Source organism: Carcharhinus amblyrhynchos, unplaced genomic scaffold, assembly GCF_965287045.1.
Source record: "Carcharhinus amblyrhynchos unplaced genomic scaffold, sCarAmb.v2.hapA chromosome_1177, whole genome shotgun sequence".
Lineage (NCBI taxonomy): Eukaryota > Metazoa > Chordata > Chondrichthyes > Carcharhiniformes > Carcharhinidae > Carcharhinus > Carcharhinus amblyrhynchos.
The window spans coordinates 6,647-31,282 of record NW_027650917.1 but is presented as its reverse complement, the minus strand read 5'-3'; the positions used below and the strand labels follow the sequence as shown (position 1 = coordinate 31,282).

General features: G+C 53.1%; 1 protein-coding gene across 1 annotated transcript; it reads right to left on the bottom strand.

Annotated features, from left to right (window-relative positions):
• Positions 1 to 220: 220 nt before the first annotated feature.
• On the bottom strand, positions 221 to 21,183 carry LOC145340590 (solute carrier family 22 member 6-A-like). The gene is given in 12 exon segments (XM_080185057.1): positions 221 to 491; positions 3,534 to 3,682; positions 3,684 to 3,717; positions 3,719 to 3,736; positions 6,961 to 7,069; positions 8,297 to 8,511; positions 11,053 to 11,168; positions 12,871 to 12,994; positions 14,207 to 14,375; positions 15,705 to 15,859; positions 18,720 to 18,823; positions 20,617 to 21,183. Coding segments are annotated over 12 exon segments (1,686 nt in total). The 5' UTR covers positions 21,016 to 21,183; the 3' UTR covers positions 221 to 397.
• Positions 21,184 to 24,636: the final 3,453 nt, after the last annotated feature.

Below are 24,636 nucleotides of genomic sequence, written 5' to 3'. Positions count from 1 at the left end.
GTTGAGAGCCAACCACATTGCTGCGTGGCTCTGGGAGTCACATGTGGGCCAGACCAGGGTAAGGACGGCAGATTTCCTTCCCTAAATGGATTTTTTATTTCCCCATGTCAGTAGATTCTCAATCCAGATTTTTTGTTTGAATTAAAATTCCGCCGTGGTGGGATTCGAACCCGGAACGTTGGCCGGGTTTCTGGATTAACAGTCTCAGCGATGATACCACTGCCTGTGAAATAATTCTGTATTTCTGAGGGTTAAATTTTTGATTCTGTGATTTAACAGCCGTACAAGTTGTGCTTTGGTGATATCTCCGGGTGTGCAAAGTGTTTCTGTGTGAGCTGATCTGTGCGCCTTGTCAACAGGACGTCAATCCGAGTGGAGGGATTGGCAGTGCGTCCGCTTAAATGGACTGACCCATCAGTGAGGTTCCTTTCCCCGCAGTGGAACCTCGTCTTTCTTTGGACTCTCCTCTTTCCTCGATCCTGCTCTTGGCTCTGGGGAATGAACAGAAAGGGCGATTAGAAAGCGTCCCAGGTTCGTCTGGGTGTCAGAGCCCTCCCCTCCCCTCCCCTCCCCTCCCCTCCCCTCCCCTCCCCTCCCTCCCCTCCCCCCTCCCCTCCTCCCTCCCCTCCCTCCCCCTCCCCTCCCCTCCCCTCTCCTCTCATTCTCCGAGCGACCGTGCGTCGAAACAGGCAGCTGTCACATCTGAGCAGGATTCCGACCTCGCTCTCCGCTGGGAATCCTGCGGAGAGTAACTCATCAGAACAGGAGCAGGAGTCGGCCATCTAGCCCTCGAGCCTGCCCCGCCATTCAATAAGATCATGGCTGATCTGAAGTGGATCAGTTCCACTTTCCCGCTTTCTCCCCTGTCTATCAGAAACCTATCTTACCCGTGACTTCAATATATTTAGCGAGGCAGCCTCCTCCACTTCAACGGGCAGAGAATTCCAGAGATTCACCACCCTTGAGTGAAGAAGTTCCTCCTCAACTCCGATCTAAACTGCCCCCCCCCTTATCTTGAGGCTGTGCCCTCTAGTCCTGCTGTCCTTTCTAAGGGGAGAATCTCTCTCCTCTACCCTATCCATCCCCTTCATTATCTTATACGTCTCTATAAGATCCCCTCTCATCCTTCTAAACTCCAACGAGTACAAACCCAGTCTATTCAGTCTCTCTTCATAGTCCAACCCCCTCATCTCGGTATCAGCCTAGTGAACCCTCCTCTGCACTCCCTCCAAGGCCAAAATATCCTTGCGTAAGTGCGGCGACCAAAACTGCACACAGTACTCCAGCTGGGCCTCACCAATGCCCTATACAGCCGCAGCAAGACCTCCCTACTTTTATATTCAATCCCCCTCGCTATGAAGGCCAGCATCCCATTCGCCTTCCTGATCACCTGCTGCACCTGCAGGCTGGGTTTTTTGCGACTCATGCACAAGGATGCCCAGGTCCCTCTGCACCGTAGCACGCTGCAGCTTTTCGCCCTTTTAATAGTAATCCCTCCTACTATTATTCCTGCCAAAGTGGATAACCTCACACTTATACTCCATCATTATACTCCATCTGCCAGGTCCTCGCCCACTCGCACAGCCTATCCAGATCCCTCTGCAGACTTTCCACACCCTCCCGGCAATTTGCTTTTCCACTCATCTTCGTGTCATCAGCAATTTCGACACCCTACACTCAGCCCCCTCCTCCAGATCATCTATATAAACGGTCTAATAGCTGAGGCCCCAGCACCGACCCTGGGGCACTCCACTCGTCACCAACCAGAATAGCGCCAATTGATACCAACTCTCTGCCTCCCAATTGACAGCCAATCCTCTATCCATGCTAACACCTTACCCCCAACTCCCTGCCCCCCTAAACCTTCTGTAGCAACCTTTTGTAAGGCACCTTATTGAACACCTTTGGAAATCTAGAAACACCACATCCACCAGTTCCCCTTACTGTTCTTTATCTCCACCCACAATGATTCCAGGTTCTGCTCTTTGGAGCCCATATCTTCCCTCACTACCACCCCCGATTATTATCCTAAATTAACAGAGCTACGCCACCCCCCCTTTTCCTCCCGTCTATCCTTCCTAAACACTTGATACCCCTGGACATTCAGCTCCCAGTCCCTGTCACCTTGTAACCACGTTTCCATAATGGCCACCAGATCATATCCATTTGTGTTGATCTGTGCCACCAGCTCACTCACCTTGTTCCGAATGCTTTGTGCATTCAGGTAAAGTGTCTTTATCACCTGTACCCTATCTGAAGAAACCGTCACTTTATTTGAAGTAACTCACCTCCCGACTCCCCCCCAAAGCCTGTCCACTGGGAATCCTGGTGGAGAGTAACTCACCTCCCGACTCCCCCCAAAGCCTGTCCACTGGGAATCCTGTGGAGAGTAACTCACACCTCCCGACTCCCCCCAAAGCCTGTCCGCTGGGAATCCTGCAGAGAGTAACTCACCTCCTGACTCCCCCCCCAAAATCCTGTCCACCATCTACAAGGACACAAGTCAGGAGTGTGATGGAATATTCCCCACTTGCCTGGATGAGTGCGGCTCCCAACAACACGCGAGAAGCTCGACACCATCCAGGACAAAAGCAGCCCCGCTCGATCGACACGCTAACCACAAACACTCACTCTCTCCACCACCGACGCACAGTGACAGCAGTGTGTACCAATCTACAAGATGCACTGCAGCGACTCACCAAGGCTCCTTCCACAGCACCTTCCAAACCCACCACCTCTACCACCTAGAAGGACAAGGGGGTGGGGGGCAGCAGACACATGGAGAACACCACCCCTGCAGATCCCCCCTCCGAGCCACTCACCATCCCGACTTGGAAATATATCGGCCGTTCCTTCACTGTGGCTGGGGTCAAAATCCTGGAATTCCTAACAGCACGTGGGATGTACCTACATCGCAGGGTCCGCAGTGGGTTCAAGATGGCGGCGCACCACACCCCACCTTCTGAAGGGTAATAAATCCTAAGCCTAATCAGCGGTCCCTGCATCCTGTAAACAGACCATAGAATCCCACAATGCAGAAGGAGATCATTTGGCCCATCAAGTCTGCGATGACTCTCTGAAGGTGCATCTGGCCCACACCATACTCTGTCATAACCCCACGTATGGCCAAATCCACCTACTACACATCTTTGGACACTAAGGGACAATTTAGCATGGCCAATCCCCCTAACCTACACATCTTTAGACACTGAGGGACAATTTAGCATGGCCAATCCACCCTAACCTACACATCTTTGGACACTAAGGGGCACATTTAGCATGGCCAATCCACCTAACCTACACATCTTTGACTGTGGGAGGAAACCGGAGCACCCGGAGGAAAACCACGCAGACATGAGGAGAATGTGCAGACTCCACACAGACAGTGGACCCAAGCCGGGAATCGAAGGTGGGTCCCTGGCGCTGTGAGGCGGCAGCGGCGCTAACCCACAGTGCCACCCAGTCAATAAATAAAACCCCCTCGCCAATTAATAAACCGAACCCCGTGCGTGAGACGCTGGCGTTTTACACACCTGCCTTCCACGTCTTCGATCGTGTCCGGCAATGGCGTGTTGAGGGTTTCGCGCAAGAGGAAGGCCGCAGTGCCCGATAAGAGGGCCATGCCGCCGTAGATCACCATCGGCAGAAAGGACACCGAATCCCCGAGCATCTTGACGACCGGGCGCTATCATGGCTCCCAGCCTGGCCATGGTGGTCCAGACCCATTCCTGTCTGCCTGTGGACGTAAGCAGAGTGTCAGAACACGCGTGTCTGAACGTGGTAAGGTGTTCCGTCACGGGGCGGGGGTGGGGAGCGTCGCTTTAACTGAAATTTCTCGATTGTAACCCGTAAGATAGAGGTTCACGAGGATGTTTGCCGGGACTTGAGAAGCTGAGAGAGAGATTGAATAGGTTAGGACTTTATTCCCTGGAAGAATGAGTGGGAGATTTGATAGAGGTGCATAAGATGAGATTGGAATAGATAGAGTGAATGCAAGCAATGTGGGACGAGGCAAAAAATGGGTCAGCACCGACACAGAGGGCCAAATGGCCTGTTTCTGAGCTGTAGGTTCTAACACAGTTGACTCCATATACCGTGAGATATCATTGGAGACATTAGATGGGGTCGGGGAGGAGGGAGGCACAGAGTTTGCTTTGTTCGACGTACCACTGCTTGTGTTACTAAACTCATGTAAGCTGATAAGAAAGAAATATAATCATTAAATTGATGCTTGTAGTGGGCGCAGTCTTGGCATAGAATCAACAGTTGGTGCAGACTTCTCTCTGTCTTCTCAACAAGAACAACACAGGAAACACAGGCCCTCCAGCCCTGCAAGCCCAAGACTCGACCCCACACTGCACGCAGTCTTCTGATAATAAAAACCAGTTGATTTTTTTTTTAGAAAAGCAAACTTGTCAAGTTTAATTAAAATAACTCAAGAAATTCTCAAGATTTTCAAGAGAATTCAAGAAATTTGGCAGGAATAACAGTAGGAGGGATTATTATTTCAAAAGGCGAAAAGCTGCAGCGTGCTACGGTGCAGAGGGATCTGGGCGTCCTTGTGCATGAGTCGCAAAAACCCAGTCTGCAGCTGCAGCAGGTGATCAAGAAGGCGAATGGGATGCTGGCCTTTATAGCGAGGGGGATAGAACATAAAAGTAGGGAGGTCTTGCTGCGGCTGTATAGGGCACTGGTGAGGCCGCAGCTGGAGTACTGTGTGCAGTTTTGGTCGCCGCACTTGCGCAAGGATATTTTGGCCTTGGAGGGAGTGCAGAGGAGGTTCACTAGGCTGATACCGGAGTTGAGGGGGTTGGACGATGAAGGGAGACTAAATAGACTGGGTCTGTACTCGTTGGAGTTTAGAAGGATGAGGGGGGGGATCTTATAGAGACGTATAAGATAATGAAGGGGATGGATAGGGTAGAGGTAGAGAGATTCTTCCCGCTTAGAAAGGACAGCAGGACTAGAGGGCACAGCCTCAAGATAAGGGAAGGGCAGTTTAGATCGGAGTTGAGGAGGAACTTCTTCACTCAAAGGGTGGTGAATCTCTGGAATTCTCTGCCCGTTGAAGTGGTGGGGGCTGCCTCGCTGAATATATTTAAGTCGCGGGTAGATAGGTTTCTGATAGACAGGGGAGAGAGCGGGAAAGTGGAACTGATCCACTTCAGATCAGCCATGATCTTATTGAATGGCGGGGCAGGCTCGAGGGGCTAGATGGCCGACTCCTGCTCCTATTTCTGATGTTCTCCTGCTCTATACGATTGGGTGTGGACAGTGGGTGGGAACGAGACTGTGCGGTTAGATATCGAAGAGAGAGACTCCTGCTCACAAAGGATGGTTTAACAGCTGGGTCCCTGCCCCACACCAGACGGCAGTGAATGACATACCGAGGATGAATGTTTGCCGTAGACTTGGTTTGATCTGATCTGATTCGTTATTGTCACACGTATACAGTGAAAAGCTTTTCCCCGAGGCAGCGGGAAGTGTAGACAGAGTCAATGGATGGGAGGCTGGTTTGTGTGATGGATTGGGGCTACATTCACCACCCTTTGTAGTTCCTTGTGGTCTTGGGCAGAGCAGGAGCCCAGACCGAGCTGTGATACAACCAGAAAGGATGCTTTCTACGGGGCATCTGTAAAAGTTGGTGAGAGTCGTAGCGGACATGCCAAATTTCCTTAGTCTTCTGAGAAAGTAGAGGCGTTGGTGGGGCTTTCTTAACTATAGTGTTGGCGTGGTGTATAGAGCACACAAGAGTACTTGGTTTTGGAATGAGAGAAAGAGAGAGAACGAGAGAGAGAGGAGAGTGAAAGAGTGAGAGCGAGAGAGAGAGAGAAAGCGAGATTGAGAGATAGGAGAGAGTGAGAGTGAGATTGAGAGAGAGACAGAGACAAGTTGTTGGTGATCTGGACACCTAGAAACTTGAAGCTCTCTCGACCTTTTCTACCTTGTCCCCGTTGATGTAGACAGGGACATGTTGTCCTTTACGCTTCCTGAAGTCGATGACAATCTCCTTTGTTTTGTTGACATTGAGGGAGAGATTATTGTCACTGCCCCAGTTCACCAGATTCTCTATCTCATTCCTGTACTCTGTCTCATCATTGTTTGAGATCCGACCCACTACGGTGGGGTCGTCAGGAAGCTTGAGAATCGAACTGGGGGGGAATTTGGCCGCACAGTTATAGGTGTATAAGGAGTATAGTAGGGGGCTGAGAACACAGCCTTGTGGGGGCAACGGCGTTGACCTGCCCCCCACCCCCCCAAGGGCAACAACGGCACAAAGATCGTCAAATCGGCAAGAAATTGAATTATCTTCTGTCTTTGTTGATTTCTTGTATCTTCACTATCCAGATTAGGTTTTATTTTAAGACATTGTTGTCACGATAGCAGGCAGTTGCAGTCTGTCTCTCTCGTTCCGTCTCTGGCTCTGTCTCTCATTTTCTCTTGCTATTGGGCTCTCACTCTCCTCTCTCTTGCTCTCTCTCTCTCTCTCTCATTCCCCTTAGTGTCCAAAGATGTGCAGTTAAGGGTGGATTGGCCATTCTCAGTATGTGTGAGTTTGGTTGGAGGTTTTTACCCCGTCTTTTCTCAGCGCTGTGCCAGTCAGTCTCTTCACCCAGTGAGGGACACTTTGTTTTTATACCTCTCCGTAGAGAGAGAGAGAGCGAGAGATAGTGAGAAAGTGAGCGAGAGAGAGTGAGAATGAGAGCAAGAGAGAGGGAGTAAGAGAGGGAGTGGGAGAGAGAGGGAGAGCGAGAGCGAGAGAAAGACCGCGAGAGGGACCCAGAGGGAGTGAGAGTGAACCCCGCTCGCCTTGATCCCCCTGACCGCATCCACATTCCTCCAACTCCCTTCCCGCAGTGCGTCATTACCCCACCTCCCCCCCCCCCCCCCCCCAGTGCCCCAAACGCCAGGACCTGCCCTCCGGTGTCACCGGGGGGGGGGGGGGGGGGGGTAACCCACCTGACCACGGTGGGGTAGAGCTCGCCGGAGTACAGGTAACAGCAGCTGAAAGCGTTGGCCAGGCAGCCCTTACCAATGACTGCCAGCGACGTATGGAGGGTCGTCAGATCTGCAAAGAGAGATGGTGAGGAGATGTCACCGTCCGCGAGGCTTCACAGTCTGCCGATCGTCATTCCCTGCACCGCACCCCCCCCAAAAAAAAAAACAGGGTCCCGAGTCTCTCATTTGTGTGTCTCCTGGACACCCCCCCCCACCCCCCCCCCCACCCCCCAAAAGCCCCCCGCACCTCCTCCGGTGACACAGTGGGTTAGCGCTGCCGCTCCCCAGCTCCAGGGACCCGGGTTCGATTCCCGGCCTGGGATCTTGACACCAGGTTGGGGCAGAGGGCTCTCTGAAATCAGAATATCACGGGGGCTTCTGGTGATGTCCGGTCTCCCCCACACTTCCTCGGGAAGCTTCAAGTTTCTAGGTGTCCAGATCACCAACAACCTGTCCTGGTCCCCCCCACACTGACACTATAGTTAAGAAAGCCCCACCAATGCCTCTACTTTCTCAGGAGACTAAGGAAATTTGGCATGTCCGCAACGACTCCCACCAACTTTTACAGATGCCCCATAGAAAGCATCCTTTCTGGTTGTATCACAGCTCGGTCTGGGATCCTGCTCTGCCCAAGACCGCAAGGAACTACAAAAGGGTTGTGAATGTAGCCCAGACCCATCACACAAACCAGCCTCCCATCCATTGACTCTGTCTACACTTCCCGCTGCCTCGGGGAAAAGCAGCCGGTATAATCAAGGACCCCCCACACACCCCGGACATTCTCTCTTCCACCTTCTTCCGTCGGGGAAAAAGATACAAAAGTCTGAGGTCACGTACCGACCGACTCAAGAACAGCTTCTTCCCTGCTGCTGTCAGACTTTTGAATGGACCTACCTCGCATTAAGCTGATCTTTCTCTACACCCTCGCTGTGACTGTAACACTACATTCTGCACCCGCTCCTTTCGTTCTCTATGAACAGTATGCTTTGTCTGTATAGTGTGCAAGAAACAATACTTTTCACTGTATCCAAATGCATGTGACACTGATAAATCAAATCAAATATTAAGCTGATCTTTCTCTGCACCCTAGCTGTGACTGTAACACTACATTCTACACCCGCTCTTTTCCTTCTCTATGAATGGTATGCTTTGTCTGTATAGCACGCAAGAAACGATACTTTTCACTGTATCCCAGTACATGTGACAATAAGAAATCCAGTCAATCCCCCTGCCCCGCCCACCGTGCTTGTTCTGAGGGCCCGTTAAGGGGGGAGCGATGTCCACCGATAGACCTTACCGTGAGGAACAAAGTTGTTGATGATGATGATGCTTCCCGCCAGAATGAGGGAGGCGCCCTGAGTGAACCTCCTCCCCATGTAACTCAAGCTGAGAATGCCAACGAACTTGGCCGGGATGTCCACCGCCCCGAAGATGACCTGAATGAGGTAAATATCCACTCCGAATCCTTGCAGGTCCGTCGCCAGCCCATAATAGGCAAAGCTGGTGGAAAACCTAGAGGTCGGGGGGAGGGAAAGAAGACTGATGGAGGGTTGAGTTTCGCCAACCGCACGTTCGATAAGATCCCCAGGGGCTTCACAGGGGCTTTTCTTACTGCTCGTTGGTGGAACCCAGCCGAGGGGCCAGCATTCATCCCCCATCCCTAGTTGCCACCCCCCCCCTTGAGGGCAAAGAGCAGCACAGCACAGGAAACAGGCCCTTCGGCCCTCCGAGCCTGCCCCACTCATTGATCCAACTAGACCATTCTTCTGTATCCCTCCATTCCCAGTCTGTTCATGTGACTATCCGGATAAGTCTTAAACCATCCCAGTGTCTCCGCCTCCTACTTGGCAGGGCATTCCAGGCCCCCACCACCCTCCGTGTAAAATACGTCCCTCTGATATCGGAGTTAAACCTCGCCCCCCACCCCCCCCTCACCTTGAACCCGTGACCTCTCGTCACCTCCGACCTGGGAAAAAGCTTCTCGCTCTTCAACCTATCCACACCCCTCATAATTTTGTACACCTCGATTAGGTCTCCCCTCATTCTCCGTCTTTCCAGGAAGAACAACCCCAGTTTGCCCAATCTCTCCTTGTCACAAAGACCCTCCATACCAGGCTGGTAAACCTCCCCTGCACCCTCTCCAAAGCCCCCACGTCCTTCCCGTAGTGTGCGGCGACCAGAACTGGACTCAGTACTCCACATGTGGCCTTACCAACGTTCTATAGAAGGTGGTGGTAAGGCCTCCTTCTTGAATCGCTGCAGTCCACGTGACCTGGGCTGACCCACCGTGGATGGCACGGTGGCACCCTGGGTTAGCACTGCTGCCAGGGACCTGGGTTCGATTCCCGGCCTTGGGTCCCTGTCTGTGTGGAGTCTGCACATTCTCCCCGTGTCTGTGTCGGTTTCCACCGGGTGCTCCGGTTTCCTCTCACAGTCCAAAAGACACGCTGGTTAGGGTGCTAAATTCTCCCTCAGTGTAACCCGAACAGGCACCAGAGTGTGGCGACGAGGATATTTTCACAGTAACTTCATTGCGGTGTTAACGTCAGCCTACTTGTGATACTAATAAATAAACTTTACCTTCATCCTACAGTCTGAAAGACGTGCTGGTTAGGGTGCTAAATTCTCCCTCCGTGTACCCCGAACAGGTGCTGGAGTGTGGGCGACGAGGATATTTTCACAGTAACTTCATTGCGGTGTTAATGTAAGCCTTACTTGTGACTAACAAATAAACTTTACCTCCCTCCCACGGTGAGAAAGATGGGCTGGTTCGGTGCTAAATTCTCTCTCTGTGTACCCCGAACAGGCGCCAGAATGTGGCGACGAGGAGATTTTCACAGTAACTTCATTGCGGTGTTAATGTAAGCCCTTGTGAGACTAATAAATAAATTTATGGTGCTCCCACCCTCTCGCTATCTCCCTCCTGACGGAGGCTGCGGACCGGTTTGTCTGTCCTTATTTCGGATTCCCGCGTACGTTTCTATATATGCGACGCTCACCTTGTTAACTCCCAGTCATTGCGACGGGAATCACAAGATGGGGTGTGAGCTGAACGCGGGCAATTGGGGCCAGCTTAAAATAAAAAGGGGGGATGGCATGGACAAGTTGGGCCAAAGGGCCTGTTTCTGTGCTGTAAACCTCTGTGACGATACTCACTGTTCATTTTCACGCCACCAACTCCCACCCCAACTCTTGGCGTCCCTTAGAGATCATTGTTAAGACCATAAGAAATAGGAGCAGGAGTAGGCCATCCAGCCCTTCGAGCCTGCCCCGCCATTCAATAAGATCATGGCTGATCTGTCGTGGCTCAGTTCCACTTTCCCGCCCTCTCCCCACAACCCTTAATCCCCTCTCTTATCAAAAACCCATCAACCCGCGTCTTAAAAATATTGAGCGAGGCAGCCTCCACCACTTCAACAGGCAGAGAATTCCAGAGATTCACCACCCTTTGAGTGAAGAAGTTCCTCCTCAACTCCGTTCTAAACCGCCCTCCCTTTATCTTGAGGCTGTGCCCCCTAGTCCTACTGTCCTTTCTGAGCGGGAAGAGTCTCTCCACCTCTATCCTATCCATCCCATTCATCATCTTATACGTCTCAATGAGATCTCCCCTCATTCTTCTAAACTCTAACGAGTACAAGCCTAGTTTATTCAGCCTCTCCTCATAGCTCAACCCCCTCAACTCCGGCATCAGCCTAGTAAACCTCCTCTGCACTCCCTCCAAGGCCAAAATATCCTTGCGTAAGTGCGGCGACCAAAACTGCACACAGTACTCCAGCTGCGGCCTCACCAATGCCCTATACAGCTGCAGCAAGACCTCCCTACTTTTATATTCAATCCCCCTCGCGATGAAGGCCAGCATCCCATTCGCCTTCCTGACCACCTGCTGCACCTGCAGGCTGGGTTTTTGCGACTCATGCACAAGGACGCCCAGGTCCCTCTGCACCATCGCCTGCTGCAGTTTTTTGCCACGTAAGTAATAGTCCTTCCTACCATTATTCCTAAGTTGCAGTTATCTTGCTGCCCAGTTGACAGTCTGTTATCTTAACCACTTACCAAACTAGCATGGTACAGCACATTGTCTTACGCATAACGGGGGTTTTGAACAAGTCCAAAACGGTGTATGTACTCTTGACGTTTGAAAGTTCTTTCTCCATAGTTGATTTGATAATCTTTGAAAAGACACACACGCACACAGTTACACGACAAGGATATTACTAAACTAGAAAGAGTGCAGAAAAGATTTACTAGGATGCTACCGGGACTTTGAGTTATAAGGAGAGGCTGGATAGACTGGGACTTTTTTCTCTGAGGGGTGATCTTATAGAGGTCTATAAAATAATGAGGGGCACAGATCAACTAGATAGTCAATATCTTTTCCCCAAAGGTAGGGGAGTCTAAAACTAGAGGGTCGAAGGTGAGAGGGGAGAGATACAGAAGGGTCCAGAGGGGCAATTTTTCTCACACAGAGAGTGGTGAGTGTCTGGAACGAGCTGCCAGAGGCAGTAGTAGAGGGGGTACAATTTTGTCTTTTAAAAAGCATTTAGACAGTTACATGGGTACGATGGGTATAGAGGGATATGGGCCAAACGCGGGCAATTGGGACTAGCTTAGGGGGTAAAGAAAAAGGGTGGCATAGACAAGTTGGGCCGAAGGGCCTGTTTCCATGATATAAACCTCTGCGACCTGGACTGGAGTATTATGAGCTATAAGGAAATACTGGAATTGATTTGATTTGATTTATTATTGGCTCATGTATTGGGACACAGTGAAAAGTATTGTTTCTTGCACGCTATACAAAGCATACCATTCACAGAGAAGGAAAGGAGAGGGTGCAGAATGTAGTGTTACAGTCACAGCGAGGTTGTAGAGAAAGATTTTTCTTTTAAACCCCTAAGCTAGTCCCAATTGCCTGTGTTTGCCCCATATCCCATGTTACGGTCTAAACGCTTCTTAAAAATTATACCTGCCTCTACGTTAAGACGGCGTATGGTGTACTGGCCTTCATCAATCGAGGGATTGAGTTTAGGAGTCGGGAGGTAATGCTGCAACTTTATAAGACCCTGGTCAGACCCCACTTGGAGTACTGTGTGCAGTTCTGGTCGCCTCACTACAGGAAGGATGTGGAAGCTATTGAGAGGGAGGAGATTGACAAGGATGTTGCCTGGATTGGGAGGCATGCCTTATGAGGATAGGTTGAGGGAGCTCTGTCTTTTCTCCCTGGAGAGAGACGGAGGATGAGAGGTGACCTGATAGAGGTTTATAAGATGTTGAGAGGTATAGATCGGGTGGATTCTCAGAGGCTATTTCCCAGGGCTGGAATGGTCGCTACGAGAGGGACACAGGTTTAAGGTGCTGGGGAGCAGGTACAGAGGAGATGTCAGGGGTGAGTTTTTCACTCAGAGGGTGGTGAGTGAGTGGAATCGGCAGTGGTGGTGGAGGTGGATTCAATAGGGTCTTTTAAGAGACTTCTGGATGAGTACATGGGACTTGATAGGACTGAGGGTAAGCCTAGTAGGTGGGGATATCATCGGCGCAACTTGTGGGCCGAAGGGCCTGTTTGTGCTGTAGTTTTTCTATGTTCTACTACTCCCTCTGGCAGCTCGTTCCAGACACTCTCCACCCTCTGTGTGAAAAAATTGCCCCTCTGGACCCTTCTGTATCTCTCCCCTCTCACCTTAAACCCTCTAGTTTTAGACTCCCCTACCTTTGGGGAAAAGATATTGCCTATCTGAGCCCCTCATTATTTTATAGAGCTGTATAAGATCACCCCTCTACGCTCCAGAGAAAAAAGTCCCAGTCTATCCAGCCTCTCCTTATAACTCAATCCATCTGCGGCTTACGTGCAGATTGTGTTTTTACATCAGGACTTACTACGGTGGTGAGTTTTTCTCCTTCTTCCTCCTGACCGTTGAGTTTTGCTACCCTTTTGAGATGTTTGAGGGCTGCTTCAGTTTTGTCATTGAGAATAAGCCATCGGGCTGACTCCGGGAACCACCTGGAAGGGAGGACGACAAGGGCTTAGAGGACGGTGGGGAGGGCGATCCAGCAGGAATCACAGAGCCTTCGCCGCTCAGAGGGAGACCTGATGGGGAGATGCCGGCATTGGACTTACCGCACATGAGGACGCCCTCAACCGGGATCTTGGGTTCATGTCACGCTATCAAGTCATGGTGGGCTAAATTGCCCCTTAGTATCCAAAGATGTGCGGGTTAGGTGGATTGGCCATGCTAAATTGTCCCTTAGTGTCCAAAGATGTGCGGGTTAGGCGGATTGGCCATGCTAAATTGTCCCTTAGTGTCCAAAGATGTGCGGGTTAGGCGGATTGGCCATGCTAAATTGCCCTTAGTGTCCAAAGATGTGTAGGTTAGGTGGATTGGCCATGCTAAATTGTCCCTTAGTGTCCAAAGATGTGCGGGTTAGGTGGATTGGCCATGCTAAATTGTCCCTTAGTGTCCAAAGATGTGCGGGTTAGGTGGATTGGCTATGCTAAATTGTCCCTTAGTGTCCAAAGATGTGCGGGTTAGGCGGATTGGCCATGCTAAATTGTCCCTTAGTGTCCAAAGATGTGCGGGTTAGGCGGATTGGCCATGCTAAATTGCCCTTAGTGTCCAAAGATGTGTAGGTTAGGTGGATTGGCCATGCTAAATTGTCCCTTAGTGTCCAAAGATGTGCGGGTTAGGTGGATTGGCCATGCTAAATTGCCCCTTAGTGTCCAAAGATGTGCAGGTTGGGTGGATTGGCCATGCTAAATTGCCTCTTGGTGTCCAAAGATGTGCAGGTTGGGTGGATTGGCCATGCTAAATTGCCCCTTAGTGTCCAAAGATGTGCGGGTTAGGTGGATTGGCTATGCTAAATTGTCCCTTAGTGTCCAAAGATGTGCAGGTTAGGGGGATTGGCCATGCTAAATTGCCCCTTAGTGTCCAAAGATGTGCGGGTTAGGTGGATTGGCTATGCTAAATTGTCCCTTAGTGTCCAAAGATGTGTAGGTTAGGTGGATTGGCCATGCTAAATTGCCCCTTAGTGTCCAAAGATGTGCAGGTTAGGTGGATTGGCTATGCTAAATTGTCCCTTAGTGTCCAAAGATGTGTAGGTTAGGGTGGATTGGCCATGCTAAATTGCCCTTTAGTGTCCAAAGATGTGCAGGTTAGGGCCTGGGTGGGAATGTTCCACGACCCACCCCCCCCACCACCCTGCTGGCGGACCTTACCACGAGTAGAGGAAGAAAATGTAGAACGGGGCAGCCACTATGGTCTGTAGCCAGCGCCAATCTCGGACGCCGTAGGCGATGCCAGCCAGCAGGAGCTGGCCAATGGTGTAGCAGTAATTGTAGTAGGTGGAAACGGCAGTGCGCGTGTGGGTCGGGGTCCACTCCAGACCTGGAGAGAGGAGAAGAGAGAGAGAGAAAGTCCAGATCCTAACCCAGCCCACCTCCAGCGAGCGAGTGGGCAGCTGGCGTGACCCTCCTTTCCCCTGGTTCACCGCGAGGTTGTACGCCCACCGTGCCTCCCTGAACGAGAGCGAACGCAGGTCCGAAAACCTCACGACGGGTCAGAGACAACGCTCCATCATTGACCGACTCGCAGAGCTGTCATCAACGGGTGACAGAGTGGCACCGCGGCTCAGCCCCACAGCGCCGGGGGACCCGGCATCGATTCCCGGCTCACCGTCTGTGCGGAGTTCTCCCTGTGTCTGCGTGGGCTCCCGTCGGGCGCTCCGGTTTCCTCCCACGCTCCACAAACCCGCGGGTTAGGTCGACTGGCCGTGCCAAATTGACCCTTACTGTCGAGGGGGGTTAGCGGGGTAAAGATGTGGGGTTACGGGTGAAGGTGGGATTGTGGTCAGTGCAGACTCGATGGGCCGAATGGTAAGGACAAGATAAATATTTACGCTCCAAAGATGTGCGGATTAAGTGGATTGGCCGTACTCTAAGGGACAATTTAGCATGGCCAATCCACCTAACCTGCACATCTTTGGACACTAAGGGACAATTTAGCATGGCCAATCCCCCTAACCTGCACATCTTTGGACACTAAGGGACAATTTAGCATGGCCAATCCCCCTAACCTGCACATCTTTGGACACTAAGGGACAATTTAGCATGGCCAATCCCCCTAACCTGCACATCTTTGGACACTAAGGGACAATTTAGCATGGCCAATCCCCCTAACCTGCACATCTTTGGACACTAAGGGACAATTTAGCATGGCCAATCCACCCTAACCTACACATCTTTGGACACTAAGGGACAATTTAGCATGGCCAATCCCCCTAACCTACACATCTTTGGACACTAAGGGACAATTTAGCATGGCCAATCCACCTAACCTGCACATCTTTGGACGCTAAGGGACAATTTAGCATGGCCAATCCACCTAACCTACACATCTTTGGACACTAAGGGGTAATTTAGCATGGCCAATCCACCTAACCTGCACATCTTTGGACACTAAGGGACAATTTAGCATGGCCAATTTAATGAACCTACACATCTTTGGACTATGGGAGGAAACTGGAGCACCCGGAGGAAACCCATGCAGACATGGGGAGAACATGCAGATGTCCAGACAGACAGTGACACGAGCCGGGATTTGAACCCGAGTCCCTGGCGCCGTGAGGTGGCAGCGCCAACCCACCGTGTGCCACCGTGCCAACCTATGACCCCTTCAAGGACGCTCGGGGGGATCGAGAAAGGAAGTTCCCCTTACTGAGGCAGAAGGTGCTGAGTATGATGCCGGACAGTGCCATTCCACCCAGGAAACGCCAAAAACAGAACAAGGGGTAGGAGGTGGAGAAGCCCCCGCAGGTTCCAGAGACAGCCAGCTGGAGGTGGGACCACAGCAGGAGGATCCGACGGCCAAACCTGTCAATGATAAACACAAGGTGTTGGGCAGGGAGCGGGGTGGTGGTGGTGGTGAGCTCCGAGGTGACGTGACGCACTCTGTTACACACCGGCGGCCCTGCTCAACACTCCGAGGTTAAACCTTTGTGCCAGGGCTGTTTAATCTTCCGTGGGTCGTACGTGACTCTCAACCCTTCCCATCGCTCAGTGAACACAGGACCGGACTGCCGGAGAGGGAAGCGGATTCCCTCAGCCAGAGGATCAAGTGGATTCTGCAGGAGGAGGCAACTCGGACCCCTCGAGGCTGCGCCGGGTAGTCACCATCTATCCCCCCCACTCCCCCCAACCCTCACCCTCACCCTTCTGAGTTCCCACTGAGGCTGGGAACCTAGATTAACTCCCCCCCGGGGGTGGGGTGGAAATGTTTGCCTTTAGCTTGAGTGCTCCACGTGAGGTCCTTTGCCCCGGCCACACAGGGTTCCTGAAAGTTATTTATTTAGTCATTAGTGCCACAAGTTAGGCTTACATTAACACCGCGATGAAGTTACTGTGAAATCCCCCCCGCTCGCCACACTCGGGTAACACTGAGGGAGAATTTAACACGCCCAATCCACCCTAACCTGCACATCTTTGGACACTAAGGGACAATTTAGCATGGCCAATCCACCTAACCTGCACATCTTTGGACACTAAGGGTCAATTTAGCATGGCCAATCCACCTAACCTGCACATCTTTGGACATTGAGGGCAATTTAGCATGGCCAATCCCCCTAACCTACACATCTTTGGACACTAAGGGGCAATTTAGCATGGCCAATCCCCCTAACCTACACATCTTTGGACACTAAGGGGCAATTTAGCATGGCAATCCACCTAACCAGCACATCTTTGGTCACTAAGGGGCAATTTAGCATGGCCCAATCCACCTAACCTACACATCTTTGGACACTAAGGGGCAATTTAGCATGGCAATCCACCTAACCAGCACATCTTTGGACACTAAGGGGCAATTTAGCATGGCCAATCCACCTAACCTACACATCTTTGGACACTAAGGGGTAATCCATGTCCTGCGAATGAATAAAAAAAACAGACAGTGACCCAAGCCGGGAATTGAACCCGGGTCCCTGACGTTGTGAGGCAGCGGTGCTAACCCCACTGTGCCACCCGATCAGGGCAAACACCTTCCATTGGGAGATTTGTATGTTTAACTTGGGGGGGACGGTTAAGTGGGTAGACCCCGGGCCCACAGCGCAAGATATCATACAAGTGGTGGGGGTGAGGTGGAGGGTTGGCGAGGCGGGGGAGGGGGGAGGAATTATCCATAATACACAGCGTAGAAACAGATGTTGGGTGAGCCGCCATCTTGAATGTGTACAGCGGTGTAGGTGCACCCACAGCGCTGTTAGGGAGGGAGTTCCAGGACTGTGATTGGACATCAGTCAGTCCCCCGTGTGTGTGGTGTAGGTACACCCACAGTGCTGTTAGGGAGGGAGTTCCAGGATTGTGATTGGACATCAGTCAGTCCCCCGTGTGTGGTGTAGGTACACCCACAGTGCTGTTAGGGAAGGAGTTCCAGGATTTTGACCCCAGCCACAGTGAAGGAACGGCCGATATATTTCCAAGTCGGGATGGTGAGTGGCTCGGAGGGGGAACTTGCAGGGGGTGGTGTTCCCCATGTGTCCGCTGCACCCCCCACTTGTCCTTCTAGGTGGTAGAGGTGGGGGAGGAAGAGAGAGGGAGCAGGGGGGAGAGTGAGGAGTGGGGGGGAGAGAGAGGGAGTGGGGGGAGAGAGAGGAGCGGGGGAGAGAGAGGGAGCCGGGGGGGAGAGAGAGGGAGTGGGCAGGAGAGAGAGGGAGGCAGGGGGGAGAGAGAGGGAGTGGGGGGGAGAGAGAGGGAGCGTGGAGGAGAGTGGGGGGGGGAGAGAGGGGGCGGGGGGGGGAGAGGGAGCGGGGGGGGAGAGAGGGAGCGGGGTGGGGAGAGTGAGGGAGGGGGGGAGAGTGAGGGAGGGGGGGGAGAGTGAGGGAGCGGGGGGGAGAGAGAGGGAGCGGGGGGGAGAGAGAGGGAGTGGGGGGAGAGAGAGGGAGTGGGGGGGAGAGAGAGGGAGCGGGGGGAGAGTGAGGGAGTGGGGGGGGGAGAGAGAGGGAGCGGGGGGGAGAGAGGGAGTGGGGGGAGAGAGAGGGAGCGGGGGGAGAGAGAGAGGGAGCGTGGAGGGGAGAGAGGGAGTGTGGAGGGGAGAGAGAGGGAGCGGGGGGGGGAGAGAGAGGGAGTGTGGAGGGGAGAGAGTGTGACCGGGGTGGGGGGTGGTGGAGGGGAGGGGGAGAGGGAGGATGGAGGGGAGAGAGAGGGAGTGGGGGGCGGGGAGCTGGGGGGGCAGAGGGAGGATGGAGGGGAGAGGGAGGGACTCCCAAAGTGACCAGGGGGTTCCAGGGGGAAGCTGGCTCAGTCTGACCCTCTCTGCCTTTGCAATCCTGAGGTGCAGGGAGCTGGGTGTGATACCATTCTGGGCAACATCAGGGGCACCACTAATACTGGGGGGGGGGTAATCCCCCCATCGCACCCTCCACGGGGAGTGTAACGGGCAGGACACCGAGATCCATTGAGCTAGGGTGGGGTTGGGGGGGCGGTGCGGGTACTATCCAGTCTTGGGGCGATGGGGGCAGGAAATCCTGCCCTTGGTGCGTCCGAAATCCGTCCTTGGGAAAACTTTCCCGGGGATTGGGAATCATCTTCTCCGATGCCCAGTGTGTCTAGGCTTTCGTTTCCAATCAGCTCAAAGAACCCCCACCCCCAGGGCAGCCAGGTAATGCCCTGCGCCGGGTCCCGGAGCCCAGCCATTCCTTAAATTTCCCGAGTTCCCGCCGCGCCGTCCCGATCCTACCTGTCAGAGAGCCACCCCAGCACGATGGATCCCACCAACACTCCACCCATGTAGACTGTCTGGGCCAACTGCCTGAGAGCCCGATTCCCGCACACCAGGTCCCACTGTCAACACAAGAACGCAACTCAAGACATTGGCATCATTACTCGCTCGTCCCCCCCCACTCCAACCCCAGTCCCCCCGTCACCCCCGCCCCCGCCCTGCTACAGGGGCCTGTTGCAATGTGGTGCCTGGCTCGCACAGGGGGACACTGGCAAAGTGGTGGTATTTCCCATGCCCTTCTCCTTCTGGGGTGGCAGGGGTTGGGAAGGCGCGGTGGAAGGAGCCTTGGCTCCCTGACAGAGCATCCAACCCATTCCTCTTCCCATCGACCGATCCCCACACATTTCCCATGGCCAATCCACCTAACCTACACATCCCAGGACACTAAGGGGCAATTTAGCATGGCCAATCCACCTAACCTGCACATCTTTGGACACTAAGGGACAATTTAGCATGACCAATCCACCTAACCTACACATCTTTGGACACTAAGGGCAATTTAGCATGGCCAATCCACCTAACCTACACATCTTTGGACACTAAGGGGCAATTTAGCATGGCCAATCCACCTAACCTGCACATCTTTGAACACTAGGGGACAATTTAGCATGGCCAATCCACCTAACCTACACATCTTTGGACACTAAGGGGCAATTTAGCATGGCCAATCTACCTAACCTGTACATCTTTGAACACTAAGGGGCAATTTAGCATGGCCAATCCACCTAACCTGCACATCTTTGGACACTAAGGGGCAATTTAGCATGGCCAATCCACCTAACCTACACATCTTTGGACACTAAGGGGCAATTTAGCATGGCCAATCCACCTAACCCGCACATCTTTGAACACTAGGGGACAATTTAGCATGGCCAATCCACCTAACCTACACATCTTTGGACACTAAGGGGCAATTTAGCATGGCCAATCTACCTAACCTGTACATCTTTGAACACTAAGGGGCAATTTAGTATGGCCAATCTACCTAACCTGTACATCTTTGGACACTAAGGGGCAATTTAGCATGGCCAATCCACCTAACCTGCACATCTTTTTACACTAAGGGACAATTTAGCATGGCCAATCCACCTAACCTACACATCTTTGGACTCTAAGGGACAATTTAGCACGGCAAATGCACCTAACCTGCACATCTTTGGACACTAAGGGACAATTTAGCACGGCCAATCCACCTAACCTGTACATCTTTGGACACTAAGGGACAATTTAGCACGGCCAATCCACCTAACCTGCACATCTTTGGACTCTAAGGGACAATTTAGCACGGCCAATCCACCTAACCTGTACATCTTTGGACACTAAGGGATAATTTAGCATGGCCAATCCACCTAACCTACACATCTTTGGACACTAAGGGGAAACTTAGCATGGCCAATCCACCTAACCTGTACATCTTTGGACCCTAAGGGACAATTTAGCACGGCCAACCCCTCTAACCTACACATCTTTGGACACTAAGGGGCAATTTAGCACAGCCAATCCCCCTAACCTACACATCTTTGGACTGTGGGAGGGATCTGGAGCACCCGGAGGAAACCCACGTGGACACGGGGGAGAATGTGCAGACTCCACACAGACAGTGACCCCGAGCCGGGGATGGAACCCAGCTCCCTGAGGCAGCAGAGCTAACCCACGGTGCTGCCCAATATTCTGAACATCCCCATCACGTCTCCCCGCCCCCCCCGCAACCCCGACAACATTTCCTTACTCTAAGCGACTCTCCCACCGTTGACTAAAGTATCTCACACCCCTCCCAGTACATCAACGCTCACCCCTTCGCTCGCAGAACTTGTCGGGGGGGGATGGGGGAGAAATTGGACATTCCGGGACGTACCGCGGTGACGATTGAAGCTTTGAACTTGGAGTCGTCGTACTCCCAGCCCTGGGTGCAGGCCCGAGTCTCGGCCTCCGTCGCGTTGAGCCCGGTGGCGTTGGTGTCCAGGAGGTGCCACTGGGGCGAGGAATACACGCGGCATTTCTCCGGCCTCCCGTCCCCGTCCAGGGGGATGAGGACCCGGAGAAGTTCCTCCCTAGTCAGGGGTCCGGGCGTGGCGTTGACGGAACCGTTGGCCCCCAGGTGGACCCGGCAGTGGTGGTCCGGGACAACGGCTACAAAGTTCTGGAGGAGGTTGTGGCTGGCCATGAACAAAATCGGGAAGCCCAGCAACAGGACGTGTCGGATGTGGAATTTTCCGAAGCTCCCGACCTTCTCCAGGATGTCAGCGAAGGTCATTTTGCTGGTGCCCTCCGGGCCTGGGGAGACGGTGACCTACGGAGGCAGAGTGTGTCTGAGACCATGGGGACGGGAGAGGGAGGGAGGGAGTCTTCCTTGGACCTCGGACAGGGTCACTAATGTCTAATCCGGGAGATAACAGATTTACTTCCATACCTCGGAATTGCGAAACCCACCGTGGTGAACTGCTCTCCAGGAAGCTGAGGGACACGGGGAGCAAGGTCGAGGGAATCGCGAGGGAGTGGGGTCGGGGGGGAGAGGAGGGGGGGAGAGAGAGAGAGGGAGGGAGAAGGAGGAGGAGGAGGAGGAGGAGGGGGTGGAGGAAGGGATAGGGGAGAGGGGGCAGGGGGAGGAGGGGGAAAGGAAGGTGAGGGGGGGAAGGGGGAGGAGGGTGAGCGGAGGGACGGGGGAGAGGAGGGGGAGAGAGAGAGAGAGGGAGAGGAGGAGAGGGGGAGGTGGGGGAAGGGGGGGGTGGAAGGGAGAGGAGAAGGGGAGGGGGGAGAGGAGGGTGAGGGGGGGGAGGCGAAGTCGAGGAGGAGGGGAAGGGAGGGGAGGGGGAGGGGAGAGGAGGGGGGAGTGGGAGGGAAGGGGAGGAGGAGGAGGAGGAGAGGAGGAGGGGAAGGGAGGGAGGGGGAGGGGAGGGGAGGGAGGAAGGAGGAAGGCGAGGGGGAAGGGGAGAGGGAGGGGGTGACGGGAAGTAGAAGGGAGGAGAGGAGAGGTGGAGGGGAGGAGGAGGGGGGCAGGGGAGGTAGGGGGAGGGGAGGGAGGGGGAGAGGGAGGGGGGTGACGGGAAGTAGAGGGGAGGGAGGGGAGGCGGAGGGGAAGGGGAGGGGGAGGGAGGGGAGGGGGAGGGTTGGGGGTAAATAGGCTTTGATGAATATGAACAGTGATCTGCTCAGTAACACACCCGGACATTATCAAACCAACATCCCAACTGGGGGGCTAGCAGAGTGAGACCACTCGGCCCCCCTCCAGCCTGCTGCATCGCTCAGTACAGCCATGGCCGATACACTCGCCATGTTCCTGCCGTCCCCCCAGCTCTCCCCCACTCCCCTACCTCACCCCCCCACTCCCCTACCTCACCCCCCACCTCCCCCACTCCCCTACCTCACCCCCCCCGCCTCCCCCACCTCACCCCCCCGCCTCCCCACTCCCCTACCTCACCCCCCCCGCCTCCCCACTCCCCTACCTCACCCCCCCCGCCTCCCCCACTCCCCTACCTCACCCCCCACCTCCCCCACTCCCCTACCTCACCCCCCCCTCCGCCCCCCCCGGGTGAAAACATTGCCCCTCTGGACCCTTCTGTATCTCTCCCCTCTCACCTTAAACCCTCTAGTTTTACACTCCCCTCCCTTTGGGGAAAAGATATTGACTATCGAGCTGATCTGTGCCCCTCATTATTTTATAGACCTCTATAAGACCTCTACGCTCCAGAGAAAAAAGTCCCAGTCTATCCAGCCTCTCCTTATAACTCAATCCATCAAGTCCCGGTAGCATCCTAGTAAATCTTTTCTGCACTCTTTCTAGTTTAATAATATCCTTTCTATAATAGGGTGACCAGAACTGTACACAGTATTCCAAGTGTGGCCTTATCAAGGTTTACCCGCTTAGCCTCAAACTATGACCCCCCCACACCCCAGCCCCCACTCTAGTTCTCACCAGCTCCAGGAGAGGAAGGAACTGTGTTCTCACAGCTCCTAATAACCGCCCCGCTGGTTCATTCAGTCCCACTCGGAACAGGGTCAGTCTCCGAAATACGTTCCAACAGACGATGCCTTTCTTCTCGGAAGGGAAAAAAAAGGAACAAAAGTTGGCCTGAAATCCCAGCTGGAGGCTCAGCCCATGGCAACGCAAGTAGGGATTGGGAAGGGGGATTATTTCGGCTGCTGGAAGCAGTGATTTTTTTTTGTTTTAAATCCTTAACGTGACCGAAAATAGCCCTCGGCGCGACCCCGAAAAACCGCCACGTGAAGGTGGCACAGCGGGGTTGGTGCTGCTGCCTCACGGCGCCAGGGAGCCGGGTTTGATTCCCGGCCTCGGGTCACTGTCTGCCTCACGGCGCCAGGGAGCCGGGTTTGATTCCCGGCCTCGGGTCACTGTCTGGGGTCTGCATGTTCTCCCCATGTCTGCGTGGGTTTCCTCCGGGTGCTCCGGTTTCCTTCCACAGTCCGAAAGATGTGCCGGTTAGGTGGATTGGCCATGCTAAATTGCCCCTTAGTGTCCAAAGATATGTAGGTTAGGTGGATTGGCCATGTTAAATTGCCCCTTAGTGTCCAAAGATGTGTAGGTTAGGTGGATTGGCCATGCTAAATTGCCCCTTAGTGTCCAAAGATGTATAGGTTAGGTGGATTGGCCATGCTAAATTGCCCCTTAGTGTCCAAAGATGTATAGGTTAGGTGGATTGGCCATGCTAAATTGCCCCTTAGTGTCCAAAGATGTATAGGTTAGGTGGATTGGCCATGTTAAATTGCCCCTTAGTGTCCAAAGATGTGCAGGTTAGGTGGATTGGCCATGCTAAATTGCCCCTTAGTGTCCAAAGATGTATAGGTTAGGTGGATTGGCCATGCTAAATTGCCCCTTAGTGTCCAAAGATGTGTAGGTTAGGGTGGATTGGCCATGCTAAATTACCCCTTAGCGACAGGGGGACTAGTAGGGTAAACACATAGAGTTACAGGGATAGGGCCTGGGTGGTCAGCACAGACTTGATGGGCCAAATGGCCTCCCTCTGCACAGTAGGGATTGTATGATTCTGTGATTCGAGACACGAGGTGTTGATCTACCATCTGTGTGCAGCAGAGGTCAGAGAGGTTTACAGCATGGAATCAGGCCCTTCGGCCCAATTTATCTATGCTGTCCCTTGTTTTTAAACCCCTAAGCTAATCCCAATTGCCCGCATTTGGCCCATATCCCTCTACACCCATCGTACCCATGTAACTGTCTAAATGCTCTTTAAAAGACAAAATTGTACCCGCCTCTACTACTACCTCTGGCAGCTCGTTCCAGACACTCACCACCCTCTGGGTGAAAAAATTGCCCCTCTGGACCCTTCTGTATCTCTCCCCTCTCACCTTAAACCCTCTAGTTTTACACTCCCCTACCTTTGGGGAAAAGATATTGACTATCTAGCTGATCTGTGCCCCTCATTATTTTATAGACCTCTATAAGATCACCCCTCTACGTTCCAGAGAAAAAAGTCCCAGTCTATCCAGCCTCTCCTTATAACTCATAAAGTCCCAGTAGCATCCTAGTAAATCTCTTCTACACTCTTTCTAGTTTAATAATATCCTTTCTATAATAGGGTGACCAGAACTGTACACAGTATTCCAAGTGTGGCCTTACCAATGTCTTGTACAACTTCAACAAGACGTTCCAGCTCCTGTAGTCAATGTTCTGACCGGTGAAACCAAGCATGCCGAATGCCGCCTTCACCTCTCTGTCGGTTTGCAGTCCTCTCGGAGAGTGGCGGACCACAGGCTGGGAACGCCTGCTCCGCTCCAAGGAATACAGGTCCCAGTTTCTTCAATCCACCTCCCATCACGCGGGGAGCGGGAGCGTCTGCCGCATTTCCCTCCCTGGCAAGGATATCCTTCCATAGATAATCAGACCAAAACTGAAGGCAGT